Genomic DNA, 24,253 nt, shown 5'->3' with positions numbered 1-24,253 from the left:
TGAAGTCCATAGGCTGCAGATTTGCAGCAGAAAATATCCATGTGTGAACTAACCCTAACACGTAGCCTGTCTTTTGCTGAAAGACACAGAACAATACTAACAAAGTACATTTATATAATCTAAACTTAATTGTCAAAAAAGCATATACACATCTACATATACAGAAGCATCTAATGTATATAACCCACAATATGGAAAATTGTATAACTCTCCATTGAACCAAGTGTATCATGTAAGACCATATTAAACACTGCAAATGTAGTGTTTACCTCTAGCAACCAAGAAGTTAACATGAATGGTAAGTGTGAGGCCCTGTTCCCACACCATATTATAGGCAGTTTGTTGAAACATAGAATGGCTTGTTTGTGCCCTCATGTATCTATTTTACTAATACAAATTTTGTAGCCATAAAATAAATGGACAGGTTCTTAGCACATTCGAAAGTATTTTTGGGAGTTAAAGGGGTACTCCGGTGGAAAACTTTTTTTTTTTTTGGAACACAGAGTTCTCTGCTGACATTATGACCACAGTTGTAACGCCGAGCGCTCCAGGTTCCGTATCCATCCCGGAGCGCTCGCAGCGTCTGGTCTCCTGCAGCGCCCCGGTCTCTCACTCTGACTGGGAGCGCTGCTACAGTGCTGCCGACGGGGATGTGATCCACATGGCGGCACTAGCCCGCTTGCGGATCGCATCCCGTTCCGATTACCTGCCCCGTCCTCTGTCTCAGCCCCGGCGCGCACGGTCCCGTCCTCTGTCTCAGCCCCGGCGTGCACGGCCCCGCTCTCTAGGGCGCGCGTGCGCCGGGTCTCTCAGATTTAAAGGGCCAGTGCACCATTAATTGGTGCCTGGCCCAATCTGTTCCTAATCAGTCCTAATTACTGTGAATACTATATATACTCACTTCCCCTTCCTGTCCTGGCCGGATCTTGTTGCCTAGTGCCTTGTGAAAGCGTTTAGTGTGTGCTATAACCTGCGTGTCCAGACCTACTGCTGTTGACCCTGACTACGTACCATTGCCGCCTGCCCTGACCTTCTGCTACGTCTGACCTCGCCTCTGTCTAGTCCTTCTGTACCACGCCTATCTCAGCTGTCAGTGAGGTCGAGTCGCTATCGGGGATACAACCTGGGTGTTACCGCTGCAGAAAGCCCATCCTGCCTTGCGGCGGGCTCTGGTGAAAACCAGTAACTCCTTAGAACCGGTCCCCCGGTACGACCCGCATCATCGCCTCACTGACCAGAGGATCCACTACCTGCATACCAGTACGGATCATGACAACAGTGCTCTCTGCTGACATCTCTGTCCATTTTAGGAACTGACCAGAGCAGCATATGTTTGCTATGGGGATTTTCTCCTACTCTGGACAGTTCTTAAAATGGACAGAGATGTCAACAGAGAGCACTGTGGTCATGATGTCAGCAGACAGCACTGTGTTCCAAAAAGAAAAGAAATTCCTCTGTAGTATTCAGCAGCTAATAAGTACTGGAGGGATTAAGATTTTTAATATAAATAATTTACAAATCTGTTTAACTTTCTGGCACCAGTTGATTTAAAAAAAGAATAAAAAAAAGTTTCCCACCGGAGTACCCCTTTACTGATCTAAAATATGTCCCAAAATGAATACAGCTGTTTTCTGGACTATAGCTTTCACTTCAGCCAAAAAAATGGCAAAAATACTGCAGAAAAAGACTACAAAATCTGCCAAAAAACTGCTGTAAATCAATCTGTTTTTTGAGCTGTAAAATGAAGTGAGAACATGTGACAGCCTAGCATAAGTTTAATCTATCCTTTTAATATCTTACCACAAAAAAAGACATGCTGCGGTATTCAATGATCATCATCATATCCTAAAAGACGTGTTTGATGACATTCCATTCACTAAAGCAGTGGTCTTCAACCTGCGGACCTCCAGATGTTGCAAAACTACAATTCCCAGCATGCCCGGACAGCCAACGGCTGTCCGGGCATGCTGGGAATTGTAGTTTTGCAACATCTGGAGGTCCGCAGGTTGAAGAACACTGATCTAAAGCATAAAGGAACCACCACTGATGCACAGGGTGACAAGAAAACCCCACCAATTTGAGATATGTATATTATGTATACAACGTTTCCCCTGCAAAGGAAATAACATGATATTTTTATAGTTTAGACTTTATTTTTTTTTCATTTTGTAAATTGGAAAATTGCAACTACAGCCCTGGGCCATCATCAGTTTTAGTGTATGGGGCCCTGAAATTTTCTATTACTACGTTGCGTTACACTATAATTGCCATATACATTATTTTCTCTACTTGTATTCTATTTTCATTTTGAATTTTTTTTATTAATAAATAATCTGCAATAGTGTGATTTTTATTTTTTATTTTTTTTTCTATACAGGAGAGGGAATGAAGGAGCCTGCCACTATATGCAGATCTAATTTCAAAGTAAGCTATTCATATGGTTTAGGATGACCTTATCAGGCATTATTGTGTGCATGGTCACCTGCTGCCCTCTTTCTCATTATCTTCAACACTATCGGAGTCATTTATCAAACTTACTCAACACTTTTTTGTTTGTAAGTGTTAACATACACCAAAATTCAGCTGCCTTAAAGGGGTATTTGGGTTTAAACATCTTATCACCTATCCAAAGGATAAGGGATAAGATGTATGATCGCTGGGGACCCCTGTGATCTCGGCGCAGCCCACAGCATTCTGTCCCGGACGCTGCTTCCGAGGCGGGGACGTGATGTCACGATCACGCCCCTTGTGACGTTACGCCACACCCCTTCATTCATGTCTATGGGAGGGGGCATGACGTACCCGTCTAGGAAGCAGCACCCAGCACAGAATGCCAAGGGCTGCATAGAGATCGCGGGGGTCCCCAGCAGCGGGACCCCTGCGATCATACATCTTATCCCCTATGCTTTGAATAGGGGATAAGATATAGAAATCCGGAATACCCCTTTAGGGAACACTCACACTCGTGGATTTTTTTGCGGGTTTTCCGCTGCGTATTTGAAAGTGGGCGGGCTCTTTCCGCGGCGGAATGTACACTACGGGAAATCCGCCGCAAGCCCCATTGAAGTCAGTAGGGACTGTGGCGGATTTTCCGCAGCTTAAATTCTGCAACGGAAAATCTGCTGTGGACAGCCGAGAAGAGCCCGCCCACTTTCAAATACGCAGCGGAAAATCCGCTAAAAAAATCTGCGCGTGGAACGTACCCTTAAAGGGGTACTCCGCCCCTAGACATCTTATCCCCTATCCAAAGGATAGGGGATAAGATGTCAGATCGCCGCGGTGCCGCTGCTGGGGAGCCCCGGGATCCCCGCTGCGGCACCCCGCTATCATTACAGCACAGAGCGAGTTCGCTCTGTCCGTAATGACGGGCGATACATGGGACGGAGCCACGTGACGTCATGGCTCCGCCCCTCGTTACATCGCCGCGCCCCCTCCCATAGACTTGTATTGAAAGGGGCGGGCCGTGATGTCACGAGGGGTGGAGCCGTGACGTAACAATGCTCCGGCCCCTGTATTGCGCGTCATTACGTGCAGAGCGAACTCGCTCTGTGCTGTAATGATAGCGCAGTGCCGCATCGGGGATCCCGGGGCTCCCCAGCAGCGGCACCGTGGTGATCTGACATCTTATCCCCTATCCTTTGGATAGGAGATAAGATGTCTAGGGGCGGAGTACCCCATTAAGGCCTTTTTACACCGGCTTATAATTGGGCGAGGAATGCTGTAGGAATGCTAGTTCCTGATAAATGGCCCATGTAAAAAGGGACAGCTGGTTGATCACAAATTTCAGATGGCCAATAAAATCATTGTTATTGCCCGCACATGTAAATAGGGGTTGTGTGGTTAACAATGGTGACTTGAAGGGCCACACAAACAATCCAGCATCCATTTGTGCTGCTCACTGTTGATCGTCTTGTGTGGGCTCAGCCAATCTGCACCGATCGCCAAGGTTGGGAATCCCCTCAGCCCATCTAAAAGGGCCTTAGACCCAAGCATTGCAACAAATCTGGAGTAGGAAAGTACCAAAAGTAAACTTGAAACCAATTTGTAATTATTGTTATACATACATAGCATGACATACATCCCAGATGAGGCTTCTGAGCTCTACTCACAACTTCAATAGCTATGTTAGATTGAGCATGTGAATTAGGAGTGGAATGGCACCAACCTTACAGGGAAGGTGCACTGAGCTCTGAACTTGCAGATACACAAGCAGGCATGGCAGGTAAAGCATGCCATGAAGCAGCTGCCTTAAATGATAAGTGTAGGAGTAGTTTATATTAATCAATAATTACTTGGCAAATCCTTCACCGCCACTCTGGTCGTCTCCAACAGTCTCTTTACTTTTCTGACCTGTCCATACACTCGTATGACAGCTGGAGCCAATCCCTGTCCTTTTGCCATACAACTAGACAGTACTCCTGAGGTCAGTGTTTGGGGGCACTGGCATATCAGCAAAGTAGAGGACCACCCCTTTTAAAATAAAAGAAGTAATGCAGGAACAATATAGTAAACTTGAATTTCAATGGGTGCCCAAATACATATTTATAAAAGCAATTGATATATTTACATGTATAGAACAAGAAGAAGATATAACAATTAGCCTATGTGTCTCCATCTCTACTGTCTGCATGTTTTATACTACTGACCCACTTTTTTCTACACATAGATATACATAATATGTAATTCTGCCAAAAATGCCTTCAAATACATTGTGGTCCTTTCTGAAATATATGCCTGTAATTCTATTGATATATTATATATACATTTGAAGAACCTGCATGGAAATATAGGCGATTTGCTAAAATAAGAATTTCCATTTTATAGTCATATTAGTTACAGAGCTCTTATAGGCCATAGCATATTTTCTGTCATACAGAAGGGTGATGGGGGTAATATTGAACACGTGAGCCCATTAGCAGAATACAGGTTGTTTCATCCGCTCTGTTTTTCAGTACATGTATTGGACTATGAAGCAACAGCTGACCCATCACACTGTTACTGGCTGCAATGTTCGCCCTGGAGATCTTTTGGCTTCTGGAACTATAAGTGGACCGGTAAGATGAATACATTCTTGATAAAATCAGATGGAAAATTCCTGCTAATAACAACATATACATGAGACATATTGCTCATACCTAGAGCTTTATTGCTCTTGCACTTTCACTAAGGAAATACCTCATCCACCGATACAAACAATGGGATACCTATTTAAGCGAAAATACAGCAAAAGGTTCCATGGAAAAATATGCTCAAACTGTATCTAAATACCCAGATGTAGGATGTTAACAGTAGGCTCTTCCAATCAGGACCCTCCTCTTTTTTTCAGGAGTGAGAGAGTGGCTACAAATAAGATCTCTTGCTCTGGAGGACCCCATCTGTACATGCATTACAAGGGCAACCAATTGATTTCAGTAGAAACAGTGTAATGCTTCCTATTTTATTTTTAAAATATACTTCCCTGTGCTTAAAAAATAAATAAAAATATACTCACCTCCCCTGTTGGCTACAGTTCTGTGTGCCCATGTATCCTGCTGCACTCCTCTTTTTGCTGTTCTTGATGGAATTAGACAGAAGCTGCCTGCTCAGCCATTCAATGCCATTCCCTGCCTGCATGAAATTTAATTTGCAAGCCAAATGGTTGCAAACAAAACCACAGCCTCTGGGAAGGTGAGTATGTAGTCTTTTTTGTTTGTCTTGCACAGGGAGGCATATAAAAAAAATATACAGAAAACCCCTTTAAGTTCTTGCTGTTAGGTACTGAAACAGATTACAGCTGAGGTTGCAGCAACTGGGTACAAAGTATTAAGCTTTAAAGGGGTACTCCGCCCCTGGCATCTTATCCCCTATCCAAAGGATAGGGGATAAGATGTTAGATCACTGGGGTCCCGCTGCTGGGGACCCTGGGGATCGCCGCTGTGGCACCCCGCCATCATTACTGCGCAGAGCGAGTTCGCTCTGTGCGTAGTGACGGGCGATACAGGGGCCGGAGCAGTGTGACGTCATGGCTCCGCCCCTCATGACATCACGGCCTGTCCCCTTAATGCAAGTCTATGGCAGGGGGCGTGACGACCGCCATGCCCCCTCCCATAGACTTGTATTGACGGGGGCGGGCCATGACGTCACGAGGGGTGGAGCCGTGACGTACCGATGCTCCGGCCCCTGTATTGCCCGTCATTACGTGCAGAGCGAACTCGCTCCGTGCAGTAAGGATAGCGGGGTGCTGCAGCAGCGATCCCCGGGGTCCCCAGCAGCGGGACCACGGCGATCTGACATCTTATCCCCTATCCTTTGTATAGGGGATAAGATGTCTAGGTGTGGAGTACTCCTTTTAAAGAGATGGTCCAAATGCTGAGAACCCTTTTGAATAGACAGCTGATAAAGCAGGACTCAATTGAATTCATGCCCACCTATAACAATGTTTTTTTCCTTTTTTTTTTCCTAACAGGATCCTGAAAGTTTCGGCTCTATGTTAGAACTTTCGTGGAGAGGGTCCAAGCCAATTGATCTTGGAAATGGACACACTCGTACATTTTTGAGAGATGGAGACACTGTAGTCTTAAGAGGTACTGTTTGACATCTGTATTGAGCATGTTACACTGTATTTGTGTAAAAAAAACTAGAGTTCTTCTTCAGCCTTATAAGGTGCATAGATCCAAACTATCTGCACCCCTATATGCAGTCTGCAGGAAGCTGGATTATCAGATCTATACTGGCATGGCACAGTTCTGATAGTAGACTCTACTCATCTCATTGTCACCTTTTGTTAAACTTTATTCTTCCATTGCTCAGGATTTAAAAGGCTAGGATGTCTGATGTCTGATCACGGGGGTCCCGCCACTGGAGACCTCCGTGATTTCGGCTGCTGCATTCCAGACACATCATGAGCGGGGTAGGGCCGTGATGTCACGAGCCTCCACCCCGCATCGCCAGTAATCCGGCACATGTCTGGGGTGCCGCAGGCGAGATCGCGGAGGTCCCTAGTGGCGGGACCCCCGCGATCAGACATTGCTTTCATAGATTTACATGGAGGAGGCGTGGCCATGACATCACAAGCAGGGCGTGGCCGTGACATCACGAGCCCCCAACGCTGCATCCGGCACTCTAAATGCCGGGTGCAGCAGGGAGATCGCAGGGGTCCCCAGTGGCGGGACCCCTGCAATCTTATCATTTGTATAGGGGATAAGATGTCTAGGGGCAGAATACCCCTTTACCTTCTTGTGACCCTCATCTGTTTTCCACAGGTTACTGCCAAGGAGAAGGTTATCGAGTTGGATTTGGGGAATGTTCTGGAACAATTGAACCAACAGAATAGAAGACTGTGCCTTTTTCTTGTTTCATTATATAGGGAGTTTACAGTATTCCTATAAATTCACATGGACAGCTGAAAAACGCTGACAGCATTATGGAACATTCTGCAAACCATATGTCTTGAATGTGGAATAAACAGCATTTTTTTCTACTGGTATCCAACAAATTCCTCTGTTACAGCACATTTGATTCTCACAGACTGCGAGAGATGACTTCTACATTTTGCAACCCAATCTTTCAGCCCCATACGCTGTTTACCTATCATATACAGTAACTAAATTGTAGAAAATCCACATCGGCCAAATACTTCATGTAAATGAATAATGAGGATACATACAGATTTGTTGCTGAATTATAGAGCAGATTCTGCACATAAAATCCTAAACAATACAGTACAACTTGTGTAGTTTTCAAAACCCATGCTGCTTTAGGAATATTCTGCCCAAGTCATCAGAATGAAAGGGTTTTGGCGCTTGCTTGAGCGCCATGTCCCCTTCACTGTTGTCCTAGGAACAATGTGCGCGTGCCTCTGGCTCAGAGTTTAGGACCATTCCATTCAGTTAGTACAGTATTGGCTGTAACTGCAAGTGCAGATGTATCTTTGTCTCTAAATTAAGACTGCACTCCATATAAGCTCTGAAGCCCTGTTGTTCTGCTGATTGGCGGGGGTGTTGTGGGGGGTGGAAGGTTCTGAGTTGGAGCCCCACCAATTCCCCATTAATGCCCTCATCTAAGGATAGGCCATGCTGGATGTAAGTGGTTTTCCCTAAAATATTAATAATAAAAAAAAGGGAAAAAAAAAAGAAAAAAGGTAAAATGCTCTTTCAAAGATCCTCCTTGAAAATGTTGATCCTGGAGGGTGGGTAATAAACGCATCAGCGGTGGAGCACAAGTAGTCAGGGAGGAGTGGGGCGTGAAGACGCAGTGCTCTTCGCTGGCAAGGGGAGGAAATTTGTAAATAATTATAAAAAAATAAAATAAAAAAATAAAGATAAAAAAAAATAATAATAAAAAAAAAAGGAAAAAAAGAAAAGAAAAAAAAAGAAAATTATAATAAGGGGACTGAAGGATGATAGATTGTGAGAGTGAGGAAGGAGGAGAGAGGGAGGAAATTAATAGTGCAATTGGGTTTTGAGTAAAACGTGGACTTTGAGAGGGGGTGGAGCCAAATTTTTTATTTATTTTGGGATTGTCTTAGGGATAGGAAGGTCTATTAAGGGGGGGGGAGGAGGAGGAGAGGTAGTAGTAGATAAGGAAAAAGGAATATTTGGATGGTGAGGGTCTGACATGGCACTGGAAACTGGATGGAAGAAATGTATAGGGGGGGAGGGGAAAAAAGGGAACATTTTGTTGATGTGTTGATAATAGACAAAAAAAATTAGAAATGTCATTTTAAATAAAATGTATAATTGTTATGAAAAAAAGTAGGCCATGCAAACTTCTAGAACCTCTCATCACTTTTTTTATGCCGCCTGAACTATGAGCCATTGGGATGGCCCCAGCGGCTTCTGCCTGCTTCACCAGCCTTGAATGCTAGATCTCTTCCCTATACAGTGGTCACCCGACATACGATGGCCCCGATATACAATCGTTTCAACATTCAATGGCCTCTCAGAGCTCATCGTATGCTGAAGGCAGCATCAACATATGATGCTTCTATGTGTCGGGGTCAATGCAAAAACGGCTATCTGGCAGCGCTGACTGCTTCAGCAGCTGCTGGATAGCCAGGGCCTGCTGGCGCAACAGAACACTGGACCCACGTAGGAGCGGGGGTGACGTTCACTCACCTGACCAGGATGACAGCTGTATGACAGGTGACAGCGCTGCTGGATATTATATAGCTATTTTAGTGCAGCTGGCACCTGTCACGTGAGGCTCTTCCATATACAGACGTGCTGTATATACTTTAGGATGATAAACACAGGGGGCTGATGGGTTAATCAATGATGGCGGCCCCCCGCTTGTACGACTCGCCTGGTGTCCTGGAGGAGAAGTTGGTGGTAGCAGGAAGGGTAAGGAGGACACGGCCTGGGGAAGGGCAGTGGGTGAGGTCTGGAGAGTCACAGGAGAAAGAAGCTGGGGGTGTCGGTGGAGCGGGGGATGCTGGGAGGAGGATAGATCCTGAAAGAGAAGTGCCTATGTCACTATTTTTATAAAGGGGTTTTTCCATCGGCTGTTTTTGTTTCTTTCCTTAGAGAAAGGGAACATGTGCCCACTCATTCTACAGTGGGAATACTTTTCATGTTGTTGTAAACACAAACTTTTTCACCTGCGCTTTCAGTATGCCTCCACCAGTTGCAAAACTACAACTCCCAGCATGCGCAGACAGTCAATGGCTGTACAGGCATGCTGGGAGATGTAGTTATGCAACAGCTGGAGGCACACTGGTTTGTTAAACACTCCCCATACACTCAACATGCAATGGTCGTCCCAGAACCAATGAACAGTTTTCCATAGAGATATGTACTCAACATACAATGGTTTCAACATACAATGGTCCTCCTGGATTAATATTGTATGTTGAGGGACCACTGTATTAAAATAGCATGTCATCTGGTGTTGATTTAGTCATACTGACCTACAGAATAAAGTTACCATGTCATTTCTATCTCGAAGTTACAAGTGAAACAAAAAAAAACTAATCAAAAACAATAAGTAATTTGAATTGATGTTTCTTTTGCATCCCCCCCCCCCAAAAAAAAAAAAAACATTACAATAGATTCAAATTTGTATTTAGCCCAAAATGGTGCCACTTGTTCTGCAAAAAACAAGCCCCTAACAAGCTGAAACAATGGGAAAAAAAATTGTGACTCTTGGAATGAGGGGTTGAAAAAAATTATAAAAATAAACCTGCCAGGTCCATGGGGCCCCAAGTTGATGGTAGTTAAAGGGTTATTAAACAAAGCTTTCCCATGCTCCACCCTTGTGCCTAATGCAGTATTGTAAGTGTGGAGATTTCTTGGCATTTATATATTCTGCATTATACCTCCCAACGCTGCAGAATCCTTTCTTCCACTATTTTAGAAAAATACTTATTGACAATGGGGGAGATTTATCAAAACCTGTGCAGAGGAAGAGGGGTGCAGTTGCCCATAGCAACCAATCAGATTGCTTCTTTCATTTTCCACAGGCCTCTTAAGAGGCCTGTGGAAAATGAAAGAAGCAATCTGATTGGTTGCTATGGGCAACTGCACCCCTCTTCCTCTGCGCAGGTTTTGATAAATCTCCCCCAATATGTATACACTTAAAGGTCAAATCTTTTTATATCCAGCCAATATAACCTGAGTTATTTTTACTAATAAAATATGCTAGCTCAGATTTATATTCCTATTTTCTACATTAGTACTGATGAAAATGACAAAGCCGGAATAAAAATAACATTTATTGCAATTTTGGACCTCAGCCAGGCAGCCCTGCCAATATCACTCAAGGCTTGCTAATATCTCTATTGAGTAATTATGAATTTTGGCCACAACCTAATAAGAACTTGCTCTATAGGCATTACATCACAAGATGGCTTGAAAAGAACAGAATCGGAGAACTGCATTATTGTTCAAGTTAATATAAGATATACAATTAGTTCACATTTCAGAATGTCCGCATGGAAAAGCTGCTGGGACAGCACCGGAATGCACCGTCTCATTGACTGCTATGCATTTCGTGTAGTCCGCAGAGAGAAGGGACAGGTTCATTCTTTCTATGGACACTGAAATCAGAATTTCTATGCCAGAAACATCTGGCACAGAAATTCTGCCGTGTGTCCAGCGCAACAGAACCCCATTCCATTCAATTGGACTCTGCTGCTCTGGAATCTGTATGCAGAATTCCAATGCCAAATTCCACACGGAAATTCTGAGGTGTGAACATAGCCTTAGCCAATAGATGTAATGATTTATTAAAGAGTCCTTAAGAGAATCCCTTCTAATGAAGGTGACCTTGCCTGGTCCCCATAACTTTAAACAGACCAACATTGTCACCTTGTGTTCTAGTGCTGATAGCAGAAAAAAAGATGACTGCTGCAAAGTACAATGTATTAAGGTGAGTCCAACATTGTCGTACAGGAAAGGAAAAATGGGAGTACAGTAAAGGATCTGTAGTGTAACTAACCTGTGTAAAACTCTTAGGGCCCATTCACACTGCAGAATTTCAGAGTGGAATCTAGCTTAAAAATTCTGCTCGGAAATTCTGTGGCAGCTTCCTCCCATTGCTTTCAATAGGACTCTGCTGCACCATGCACACAGCCTTTCTGCAGTGGAAAATTCCATGGCGGAAATTCAAATTCCGCAGAAAGAATAAACATGTTGTTGTTTCAGTGGAATCCACTTGCTCATGTTTTGCCGTCAGTAGGGACGAGTGGTCCTAGCCGTGTTGAAATTAATAAAAAAAACAACTTAAAATGCATGTTCTCATACTGTCCACATACTTTGATGGTACTAAATTTCTCTAATTTATATTACTATAGATTAGTAACTGTCAATTGTTCATACTATAACCTTTTTAAGGTGTTGAAATAGCCTTCACATGATAAAACTCCTTCATGCTCCTCAATTTAAACCGTATTCATACATACGAAAGTATACTATATCTGGCTATAAAAATGAATTGTAGATTGTGATCCAGCCAATAAGGATGTTCCTAAGTATTGCAGCTCAGCCGAACTCGTGCAAATGGGACCGAACTGCCATACCAGATACAGCCCTGGATGTGGTTCTGTTTCTAAGAAAAATTAAAAAAATTCTAATCATAGTCAATAATACCTTAGTACATTAAATGGGCACTGTCATTACAACTATTCTTTTGTTATTGCACTCCTTATGGTAAATAAAAACATCTTTTTAATGTACTTTGTTTACAAAAATGAAGTTTTCTATGTTTTATTTATGCTTAAAAAAGTTGCCACTAGTGTCTCCCTACTTGTCCAGAACACATTTCCCCCCCATCTCTTTCACAGACTTTGGTCTCCTTCTGGCCTGGCAGAAGTCCAAAATCAGGAACTGCAGTATGGAGTGCTGAAGGGTGTGTGTAGCCTTGGCCAATCATAGCTCATCTCACACTGAACTGCTCTGGGCTGTGTGTAGCAGAGTGAAGGAGGAAGTTCTCCCCTGTATGGCTTCAGATGATGTCACACCTGCTCGGGAACGCCCCTTCCCAGTCTGTGAATCTGACTGAGACCAAGCAGAAAATACAGAGCAATATCAAGGTAGAAAACTAAAAAATAGTAAAAATAAAGGCGGGGGCGGGGGGGGGGGGGTTATCATGATGGGGGCAGTGAGCTGGGAGGATTATAACATTTATAAAGATCATGAGAGGTATTCTTTAACATTTTCAGAATTATGTAAGTTGATTTTACAGCAGCGACCATGTGCCCTATAATGGGAATAAGCTGGAGGTGGTCAAACAAGTTCTACAAAGATTCTGTAATTTAATAGAAACTATATGGCCGGATGCCTTCAGGAGTTTTCCTCTGCTTACCTCAGATGGTTACGTCTGTGATCAGGACATCACATGCCTAAGGTTAGTTAAGCTACTGTCAAGATTATCCAACATGGTTGAAAAGTTACAGAGGACATCTGCCTTAGGGCTAGCAAACAGCACACATACCAGCACACCACACACATACAGCATTACATTGAAAAGTGATGATAAAGAAAAATGTTTTTATAGGAACAATAGCATGAAACTGTGAAGGTCATTCTCATTGACCTGTTCATACAGTGCACTTTTTGTTAAGTTTACATTTGAAAAGATTCACTACAAAATTTTAGAAAGAATAAAAGAAGAAACCATTTTGGCAAAAAACAAATGCACCATATCGGCATTAGATAAAATGTTTAAAGGGGTACTCCGCCCCTAGACATCTTATCCCCTATCCAAAGGATAGGGGATAAGATGTCAGATCGCCGGGGTCCCGCTGCTGGGGAACCCCTGGATCTACCATGCAGCACCCACCTGTAGCGGCTTCCGGAACAGCTGGAGGTCCTCAGGCTGAGTCCATCTTGACCACCGGGACGGAAGATCGTGATGTCACAACTCCGCCCCGTGTGATGTCACACCCCGCCCCTCAATGCAAGTCTATGGGAGGGGGTGTGACAGCTGTCACGCCCCCTCCCATAGACTTGCATTGAGGGGCGGGGTGTGACATCACACGGGGGCGGAGTCGTGGCGTCAAGATCTTGGGACCGCCTGGGACTCTCCTAAACTGCCAGAGAAATTCTGCTCAGAAATTCAACTACAGCAGAGTCCCATTCATTTCAATGGGATTCTGCTGCACTGTGCCCATTGCAGAGTTTCATTGTTTCTGTTGATTCCGCTCAGAAATGCACTACTGTCTATAGCGACGGCGCATTTCCGATCGGTCCTAACACCAGCAGAACATGCAAATGTGCAGAATGTCTTCCCATGTTTTCCGGTTGGACATTTCGCACATTTTTCACCATGTGAAAACATATGGCAATATGCAACTTCCTCAGGTGGCAACAATGGGGTGTTTCTGAAGCTGGACCTGCGGTGATCTAATTGAAAAACTGACTTCAATTTGAATAGAGGTTGTTTTCATGAGAATGTGATTTCCCAAAGATTACCTAAAGTTATCACCTATCCACAAGATCTGATCTGTGAGAGTCCAACCACTGGGACCCACACTGATCATGAGAACGGGGGTCTTTTGTCCCCATGTTTGGGTAGATCGGAGGCCAAGCATGCATGCTGCCACTCCCTTTACTCTCTTTGGGTCTGATGGGTATAGTATAGTACAATCTTCGGTGGTCTTATATCAAGTCAACACAGCTGGCAAACATTATAGCAACAGTGCTATTTCAGAGATCATTTTTTTACGAAGACCATTAGCAGATAAAGAGCTACATATTTTTGTCTGAAAAGCAAGGCAATGTTAAGAGTCCAGTAGAATAATGTAACCTTCTTTCATCTAAACAAATCTGTCCTAAAAGACTGTGTCAGACCAAGTCCGAGGAGGTTCAATGCTTTGTCACTTGATCATTTGCCTGCTTTCATGCTTTTCCTTTTGATTGTGGGTTGAGTTCAGTTATGTGCCTGTATTTTCTAAGCCTCCAGCCTTTCCCAAATTGCCAATTACTAGTACAAAAGGATGTCCGCTGGTACTTCTGTATGATTGCATGGGGCTGAATTTACCTTTTGAGGTTTGATTAAAGCTTTTTCTGCTATAATGAAATCAGATGCTTTTATTTCTACAAAATAAACCTTCTGTTTAGTTGCCATGACTTTGGGCACTTGTTTTGAAGGCTTATTGTCACTAAAAACAACTTTTCACATCGGACATGATCAGGCGTGTCAAAAGTTGTTGATCGCACCAGGTCTCACTCCTGAGATCCGCTGCGATCATAAGATACAATACAAGCAGGGGAAGCAGGTAGCATCTCACCTCGCTCCCTGGCTGGTCAGCCATTTCAAGCTTTTTTCGGCATCAAAGTTCATGCAGAGAAAAGGTAAAATTTGCCCTCTGGCCGGCGAGTAGAGCGCAATGATGCCCATCTCCCTGACTTATACCTCACGATCCCTGCAAATCCCAGGAGTGAGACCCAGCACAATCAACAACTTTTGACATGTCTGCTCAACATGTCAAAAGTTATTATTAATGATAGTAATGCCCAAAATCATGGCAATGTATAAATCATGACAGAATATATACATTACATACACTACACATTTAACACCATCAGTTTAGTTTATATATAGATAACATCTGAGTAAAATGTTAAATACCTTTGCAGATTCATGGCATAACATAACGTATGCCGTGCTATTTTGAGCCTGAATTATAGTCCAGAGCTGCACTCACTATTCTGCCAGTTGCTATTGGAATGAGTAAGCAGCTCGACAACAAAGGCGACCCTAGCACCTAATTAGCGCTCCTGTATTACAGGCATTTCTGTTGCACAGTATTCTAAAAAAGGTGTTTTTCCTACGGTACGGTTACTGTACAATGGCTGGTGCAAAGAATTTAGTCTTCAGAATGCAGAATATGGTACCAGTACAAATCCTGTATAGACACAGGTACAATCTATAATAAAGTAACACTACACAGTAGAACTGCTTTTCTGACTATAACAGAAAAATATGGTGTCCTTTGGGTGCATTGTGCCCTCCAATTAATTCTTTGCATCAGTATTGAAGAGGTCGGACCAGTTCATTACATCTTTCTTCTTCTGAGAATTTTGCCTCAGATTATATATTTCTCTCATTATCCTAATTTTCTAATTAACTTTTTTTTTTTTGTGCTTATGTAGTGTTCCAACACACAAGAGGTGTCAGGTGACTGGGTGTATAAAGGTTTGTGGATCTATAATACGTTTAACAGGTACTGTAGAATCTCACAAATGTATTTCTTTGTATTGCACTTAAAGGGGTACTCCCTTGGAAAACATTATTATTATTATTATTATTATTTTTTAAATCAACTGGCTCCAGAAAGTTAAACAGATTTGTAAATTACTTCTATTAAAAAATCTTAATCCTTCCGGTATTTATCAAATGCTGTATGCTTCACAGGAAGTTATTTTCTTTTCATTTCTTTTCTGTCTGACCACAGTGCTCTCTGCTGACACCTCTGTCCATGTCAGAAACTGTCCAGAGAAGAGTAGGTTTGCTATGTGGATTTGCTCCTGCTCTGGACAGTTCCTTACATGGACAGAGGAGTCAGCAGAGAGCACTGTGGTCAGACAGAAAATAAATTCCAAATGTAACTAGTGCTCAAGATCTGAATATATGGCTAATATTTTATTAAGATAATTAAAAGGATAATTAAAATAAATTAATTGAAAGAACTTCCTCTGTAGTATACAGCAGCTGATAAGTATAAGATTTTTAAATAGAAGTAATTTACAAATCTGTTTAACTTTCTGGCACCAGTTGACTTTAAAAAATTTGTGTTCCACCGGAGTACCCCTTTAATGTCATGCTTACACTGAGGTAATTAACATGTCAAGGGTTCTTGTTACCTGCATCTATTGTACCCAGCTGAACAGTCCATTGGTCACATGCATCTCCTAACCAATCATTGAAGGAGAAAGTCCCTAGTCCAACCTTGCTTGCCTGTGGAATTGGAGGAACCTTAAGAACCAGTTTCTGGCCTGGTCTTCGCTAATGCTAGGCATAGTTTACATACAGGCCACATGTCACTAGTCTAATCTACAATCAGGTTGTTGTTCCTGAACCTTGTTCCTGTCAGTGCTGTAAGGACATATCGTCTTATGTTGCCAGTGTTCAAGACAAATATATAAAGACCAAAGAAATAAGCGTATAACGATCAAGGTACTGTTTATAAAATACATTTTTATTAAACACTTATGCTCAAAAGACAGACATAAAAAAAAAAACGCATGGTAGCGTGGTGCTGAAGGACCGACTAAATGGGAGGCTACACACAAAATAAATGCAGCTTGGTAGCTGAGGTAGATCTAATCAATGTACTTAGCAATAACTACATTTCAAAATAAAGTGACATAATGCCAAGGTGCGGCGTGTATACAAATCATAATGGTTGCTATCCACAGCAGGGGTAAAGTGACACAGTGCAAAAGCAGGTAAAGGTAAATAAATAACCATATGAAAGTACATTGAAATACCGTATTTATCGGGGTATACCACGCACCGGCCTATAACACGCCCCCTCATTTTACCAAGGATATTAGGGTAAAAAAGTTTTTACCCAAATATCCATGGTAAAATGAGGGTGCGTGTGTGCGTGTATACCCCGATACACCTCCAGGAAAGGCAGGGGGAGAGAGGCCGTCGCTGCCCGCTTCTCTCCCCCTGCCTTTCCTGGGGTCTAGAGCCCTGCTGTCGGCCCTTCTCTCCCCCTGGCTATCGGCGCCGCTGCCCTTTCTGTCCCCCTGACTATCGGTGCCGGCGCCCCATTGCCGGCGCCGACAGCCAGGGGGAGAGAAGGGGCAGCGGCACCCATTGCCGGCGCCGCTGCCCCGTTGCCTCCCCCCATCCCCAGTGGCATAATTACCTGTTGCCGGGGTCGGGTCCGCGCTGCTGCAGGCCTCCGGCGTGCGTCCCGTGCATCATTGCTATGCACGGCGCGGCGCACTGACATCATGCGCCGCGACGTGCAGCGCATAGCAACGACGCAGGGGACGCACGCCGGAGGCCTGAAGCAGCGCGGACCCGACCCCGGCAACAGGTAATTATGCCACCGGGCATGGGGGAGGCAACGGGGCAGCGAAGAGCCGGCAGCAGGGCTCTAGACCCCAGGAAAGGCAGGGGGAGAGAAGCGGGCAGCGACGGCCTCTCTCCCCCAGCCTTTCCTGGGGGTGTATCGGCGTATAACACGCACATAGACTTTAGGCTAAAAATTTTAGCCTAAAAAGTGCGTGTTATACGCCGATAAATACGGTAGCTTAATATAGTTACCACAGTGGGAGAAGATAAGAGCGTGTGCCTCCACCACCCAACGTTTTGCTTAGGGATTCATCAATAAAAATGTATTTTATAAACTGTACCTTGATTATTATACGCTTATTTATTTGGTCTTTATATATTAGGTTTATAGCGTAGATCTGTGACGCATTGGGACTTATGTGTCTTATGCAGTCTTCAAGACAAAGAAAGTCTCAGAGAGGAGAAGTTGAACAAGGCCTCTCTGTCTTACACTGATCTATTGTGGGCCTACGGTTGAGTCAATGCTGTCTGCCAAATCAGAAGGAATGCGGAATGCGCCTTTCCCAGTGTCATGTCACAGATTGCTGCCAAAGCATTAGTATAGTGGAGTCCTTATTTGCTCCATGGCGAACCAAGTCATGGAAGTCCTTGTCCAGCAATTGCAGTTATTTCAACCCGAGAACTTCAGAGCCAGTAAGCTGACAGATTCTCTTTATAAGGTGGAAATTTTTTACGCAAAATCTGTGTGAAATCTGTGCCTGAAATCTTTGTTGTTTTTTATACAGATTTCGACATAAACTTACACAAAGATTTGTTTACATTAGAAGAAATATGCAGCAATTCCATGCAGATAAATGGTACACTACTTTCAGCACTGAAAATCCTTGACACTGTTTTAAAAAATATGCAAAGCTGCGAGAACAATTAAAGGGGTACTCCCGTGGAAAACTTTTTTTTTTTAAATCAACTGGTGCCAGGAAGTTAAACAGATTTGTAAATCACTTCTATTAAAATATCTTAATCCTTCCAGTACTTTTTAGGGGCTATATTCTACAGAGGAAATGCTTTACTTTTTAGATTTCTCTGATGTCATGACCACAGTGCTCTCTGGACAGTTCCTAAAATGGACAGCAGAGGTCAGCAGAGAGCACTGTGGTCATTACATCAGAGAAATCTAAAAAGTAAAGCATTTCCTATATAGTATATAGCCCCTAAAAAGTACTGGAAGGACTAAGATTTTTTAATAGAAGTAATTTACAAATCTGTTTAACTTTCTGGCACCAGTTTATTTAAAAAAAAAAAGTTTTCCATGGGAGTACTGCTTTAAAGGCATTAAAGGCATTTGCAATTTAAGTCAATAGGAGACAGATTTCAATGTGGAAATGCACTGCTTTAGAAGTGGAAATCATCTCCATATCCAAATAAGAACAGTTTTCAGCAATGTGAATATGCTTGACCACTCTTGCTGACAACTTTACAGTCCATTGGCACTCTTCTGCTTCTTGCCAGTGGCTTCATGCCCTCTGCGCTCAGCCACATTTGGTTTACATGGCAACTGGTGTAGCTCAGCGACATCACTACAAGAAGTCCATTACCTATCCATTAAGACTCTTGACCATAATACTTCTTTCAGTAGAACATTTTTTGCATTTATTTTAAAAGTCTTTATTGGTTCATAGATGGCAGATCCTCCAGCATCATGGCAGTATTTCCTAGAGGGGATGCATTTGTTGGCACGATGTTTGGATGCGTGAAGTCTGCTGCATAGATTGGAGCTGTAAGCTTTACTTCACACATTGCAGAAATTTCTTTGACTGTAAATAATTAAAAACCTGTCTGCTTTCTCAACTAGAATTCTGATGTTATGGTGATGATATGGCAACTATTGATGATTATATGTGTTGTCTGTCTTACAGAGAACCTGTCAATGTGAAAATTAGGTTCAATCTGTCAACTTCATGTCATAGATCAATGGGAATAGATAAATTAGAACGTATTGTCTAAATCCTTGCTTATTCTGACCTGAGGTGTCCAGTGGGTGGTCCTTCTCAGTAATTGACAGTTATCTCTATATGCATGATCATACAGAGAAAGCTGTCTATAACAGAGAGAAACCACCCACTGGACTCCTATGTCTAAAGTAAACAGAAATTCATATGAATAATCTGCAAGTTATACAGAATCTTTTTGCTCAAAATTACATATCAATCTACTCTGCTCCTTTAGCTCTAACATTATTCAGGTAGATTGGACTGTATTTTCATTATGATAGGTTCCCATTGTTATAGTTTCCAGGACAATCGGTGCCATCTACTACAAAGGTGAGGCAAAAGACTATAGCAGATATTAAGTTCCCTAACATTTCCCCTAATAAATACTGACCTTTGCCTCGTCCAAATTAAAAGATGTGCTGTGTTGTCATACTTTTATTTTAAACATTGCCCTTTATCACAATTTCTATTTTTTTGTGATTTCAGAACCCTAAAATAGGCTAAAAATTGAAATTTTTTAAAAAAGATTCTGAACTGTCCTGAACTGCACATTACCAGTATTCTAAAAGAAAGAATGTGCAATACATACATCAATAAAGTTAACACATAAAGCCACATTACAGAGCAGAAAAGCATTGGTAAATATCCTGCTACTATGTTCTGTTATTCAGCCGGTATACCCAGTACAAATCTCATTTGGTAAAATGTGCAGCCACTACATCTATTATTTAGAGAAAATCATTTACTTGTGGTTTATTATACTATAACATCTCTCCATGATGCAAGATATTCTTTGTTTCTTAGTAATTCAGGGTGGATTTGCATACTGTAGTTACAGAAATACATTATACTGTATGTAGTTGAATGGCACACAGTGCTCGAGTTGATAATAACCAAACTAAGACAATTGGCATAGAGGGAATAGGATAAGAGAAGAGGATGCAGCCAAAATGTGCTTTCCCTTATTACCAATTACCTACCAGTGACATGGTAGCCATTAACCCTAATACACAAACACACACACACACACACACACACACACACACACATATATAGTGAGAAGGTGAAGGGGATAATAGTGGAAGGTCGATATGTATCACCAAGGCTCCTGGCCTTGGTGAAGTAAGAGCCGGTATTTATTCAGTGTCTGTGCTGCGATGCAGACTGACACTGCGGCTGTAGTATGGCGGAAAGGCCAATCCGGGACGGCTCTTACTGGGAATGGTCAAGTGTAGGGTGGGGGCCATTCCCCACAATCCAGGCCACCTTTTGTTGGCCTTAAAGGCAGCATGCTTCACCAGCTGAGGGGGATTTGCTAGTTGCAGCTCACACTGCCACAGAGAGATGAGTGTGGAGTTCTTCCCTGAGAGTTTGGGAGCTGGTCAGCAGACTGCCTGGAGGCTTGGAAAAGACTTGCTTGATGCTGCATGGCTTGGACTCTGGTGTGAACAAACATCTAAGGAATACAGGTGGACTTTTGTTATGTTTTCCTTTGTTCTGCATTTAAAGACTGTTTGCTGTTTGCCAAGTGTGTGTCAGGAACCGGACTGGTATGCGGAGAGGACACTGGTGGTGGATCCTCTGTGTCAGTGAGGTGATGGCGTGGGCCGTACCAGGGGAACGAAATCTAAGGGGTTACTGGTTTTCACCAGAGCCCGCTGCAAAGCGGGATGGACTTGCAGCATCAGGTAACCCCCAGGTCGTTCCACCCGATAGCGACTCAACCTCACTGACAGCTGAGACAGGCGCGGTACACAAGGACTAAACAGAGGCGAGGTCAGACGTAGCAGAAGGTCAGGGCAGGCAGCGAGATTCGTAGTCAGGGGCAACAGCAGAAAGTCTGGGTACACAGGCTTGGGAACACACTATAACGCTTTCACAGGGCACAAGGCAACAAGATCTGGCAGGGAACGGAAGGGGAAACAGACTTTAATACACATGGAGCAGATGGAAGCTAATTAGACTGATTGGGCCAGGCACCAATTAGCGGTGCGCTGACCCTTTAAATCTGGAGGCCCCGGCTCGCGCGCCCTAGAGAGCGGGGCCGCGCGCACCGGGACCCAGCAGGAGATCGGGACAGGTGAGTGGGACGGGATGCGATCCACGGACGGGCACGTCCCGCTAGGCGGATCGCATCCCTGCCGGGCACAACAGAGCACCGTCTCCGGTCAGCGCTGCTGACCGGAGCACTGCAGGGCAGAAAACGCCGCAGATACAGTATCAATCGCAGTATACATTTTGCTATCGCGGTACATATAGACATTTTAATAGGGCTAAACTGGACATGCTTAAACAAATAATTGGCACACCTTAGGTGCAAACCACTGATATGTGCAGGATAGAGAGAAAGAGCCTGGACTGTGAACCAGCAATCTGTGTAATTTCTTCAGAGGATCTGCAGAAAAAAAGTAAACCTAGGCTTCCCTTTCATCATAGCTAAGCTCAATTTCAGTGCTTAGTGTAACTCTTTCCTTGATGTGCTGCACCCCTGAATTTTTTCTAGAAGATGAAGTATTTCTCACAAAAAAGAATTGCAGTAACACATGTTTTGCTATACACATGTTTTTACCCTTTGTGTGTATTGGAACTAAAACAAATAAAGGAGGAAAAAAAGCCACACTAAGCATGGACAACAGAAAGAGGAGAAGAGAATTGTCTGAGGAATTGAGAACCAAAATTGTGGAAAAATATCAACAATCTCAAGGTTACAAGTCCATCTCCAGAGATCTAGATTTGCCTATGTCCACAGTGTGCAACATTATCAAGAATATTGCAACCCATGGAACTGTAGCTAATCTCCCTGGGCGTGGACAGAACAGAAAAATTGATGAAATATGTTAACACAGGTGTTATGCACGGTGCTCCGGCCGGACATATCGGCTGTGAGCGCACCTCTCCGTGCATGTCTGCCGCCGGCGGGGCTTGGATTCGCTTTGCAGGATGCGCCCGCATGCGAGTCCCAGCCCGTCACCCACCTCTGTCCCCGGTCTTTGTTCCTCAGCCCCGTCACATGTGCCCCCGCCTCCTAGCGCGCGTGCCGGAGCTTTGAAATTTAAAGGGCCAGCACATCCGTAATTAGTTACACACCTGTACCACTGTTATAATTTCTAGCTCCTCCCTATTACCCTTGCCGGATCTTTGTTTGCCTTGCACCTTAGAGAAAGCAATCTTTAGTGTTCCTTGCCGTGTACCAGACCTTTTGCATTCCGTGACCTGACCGTGTTCCTAGCCGCCTGCCTATTGACCTTCTGCTTCCCTACTGACTATGCTCCTGTGCTTCCTGCCCTGACCTCTTGCCAGCCTGACTAGGTCCTGCCTATTCCTTCTGTGCCACGCTTCACCTCAGCCACCTGTGTGGTCGAGTCATGCCAGGGGTAGCGACCTGGGTGCCGCCTGCCGCAGCAAGTCCGACCCACTTTGCGGCGGGCTCTGGTGAAAACAAGCGGCACCTTAGACTCTGCTCCCTGGCACGGCCCGCATCATCTGCCTCACAGCAGATCTACTACATCTCCTGCTCCAGACCACCGAGGCATTACAGTTCTACTACCTCCTGGGTGCCTGTCGTCTGCGGTGAGTCTAATAGCAGGATAGTCTGGATGGTGGATAAGCAGCCCCAAACAAGTCCCAAAGATATTCAAGATGTCCTGCAGGCTCAGGGAACATCAGTGTCAGGGCAAACTATCCGTCAACATTTAAATGAAATAAAAAGCTATGGCAGGAGACCCAGCAGGACCCCACTGCTGACACAGAGACATAAAAAAGCAAGACTACATTTTGCCAAAATGAACTTGAGTAAGCCAAAATCCTTCTGGGAAAACATCTTGTGGACAGATGAGACCAAGATAGAGCTTTTTGGTAAACAATACAGGAATATGGGTGCACTACTGTGGTAGATGTATACAATGACATTGGCTAATCCCTCAACACTGATGTTAAAATTGAGACATTCGCCAGTGTATCCTTATATTAAGGACACACCAGAGCCCGCACACCAACGCCAAGGTTTCTCAGATGGCACGGGACCTAACGCTAACCTACCTGTGCGTAATAAGCAAAAACCAGGGGCCAGTGGGCAATTACAGCAGCACTAGGTCGACATGTAGCCTGCTCCCAGTTCCCTCCAGCGTGACTAAGCACACATACAATGGAAGGGGGGAGAGAGGCTACAAGCCCCACCCAAGTTGGCTGATATAGGTGCATGGCCTCACAGGTGCAACCCTAATGCTGCCTGGAAAATGTTCAAGGCGCATTAACATATGGAGTTTACACACCTCCACGTATAAATTTACAAACAACAACAAAAAACGTGGTCTCAAATGGCTGGAGGTGCTCAACCCCAAATGCAGTTGTGCATATATACTGGGGGAGCAGATCCTGCCCTTGTAGTCCGTTGCTAGGGGCGATCCCCAGCATAAAAATGCATACAATGGAGGATGCCTGCAGTGAACTACAAGTGCCACAATAGAATCCTACACCAGATAAACGGTGTGGATGTGTAACAACTAGAATACAATACAGGAATATGGGTGCACTACTGTGGTAGATGTATACAATGACATTGGCTAATCCCTCAACACTGATGTTAAAATTGAGACATTCGCCAGTGTATCCTTATATTAAGGACACACCAGAGCCCGCACACCAACGCCAAGGTTTCTCAGATGGCACGGGACCTAACGCTAACCTACCTGTGCGTAATAAGCAAAAACCAGGGGCCAGTGGGCAATTACAGCAGCACTAGGTTGACATGTAGCCTGCTCCCAGTTCCCTATACGTGGAGGTGTGTAAACTCCATATGTTAATGCGCCTTG

General features: G+C 43.9%; 2 protein-coding genes across 2 annotated transcripts in view; one reads left to right on the top strand and one right to left on the bottom strand.

Annotated features, from left to right (window-relative positions):
• The window catches only part of FAH (fumarylacetoacetate hydrolase), a 47,229-nt gene extending 38,718 nt beyond the window's left edge, over positions 1-8,511 (top strand). The window contains exons 11-14 of the mRNA XM_056571546.1: positions 2,378-2,424; positions 4,953-5,054; positions 6,446-6,563; positions 7,242-8,511. Of these exons, the coding sequence (XP_056427521.1) occupies positions 2,378-2,424; positions 4,953-5,054; positions 6,446-6,563; positions 7,242-7,312 (338 nt within the window). The 3' untranslated portion in view covers positions 7,313-8,511. The remainder of the gene's footprint in view (positions 1-2,377; positions 2,425-4,952; positions 5,055-6,445; positions 6,564-7,241) is intronic.
• ADRA1A (adrenoceptor alpha 1A) overlaps positions 1-24,253 on the bottom strand; it is a 290,018-nt gene that overhangs the window by 56,607 nt on the left and 209,158 nt on the right. The gene's annotated exons all lie outside the window — the stretch shown is intronic.

This window comes from Hyla sarda, chromosome 4 (assembly GCF_029499605.1).
Source record: "Hyla sarda isolate aHylSar1 chromosome 4, aHylSar1.hap1, whole genome shotgun sequence".
NCBI classification, from domain to species: domain Eukaryota; kingdom Metazoa; phylum Chordata; class Amphibia; order Anura; family Hylidae; genus Hyla; species Hyla sarda.
This window is presented reverse-complemented; position numbering and strand designations above follow the sequence as displayed.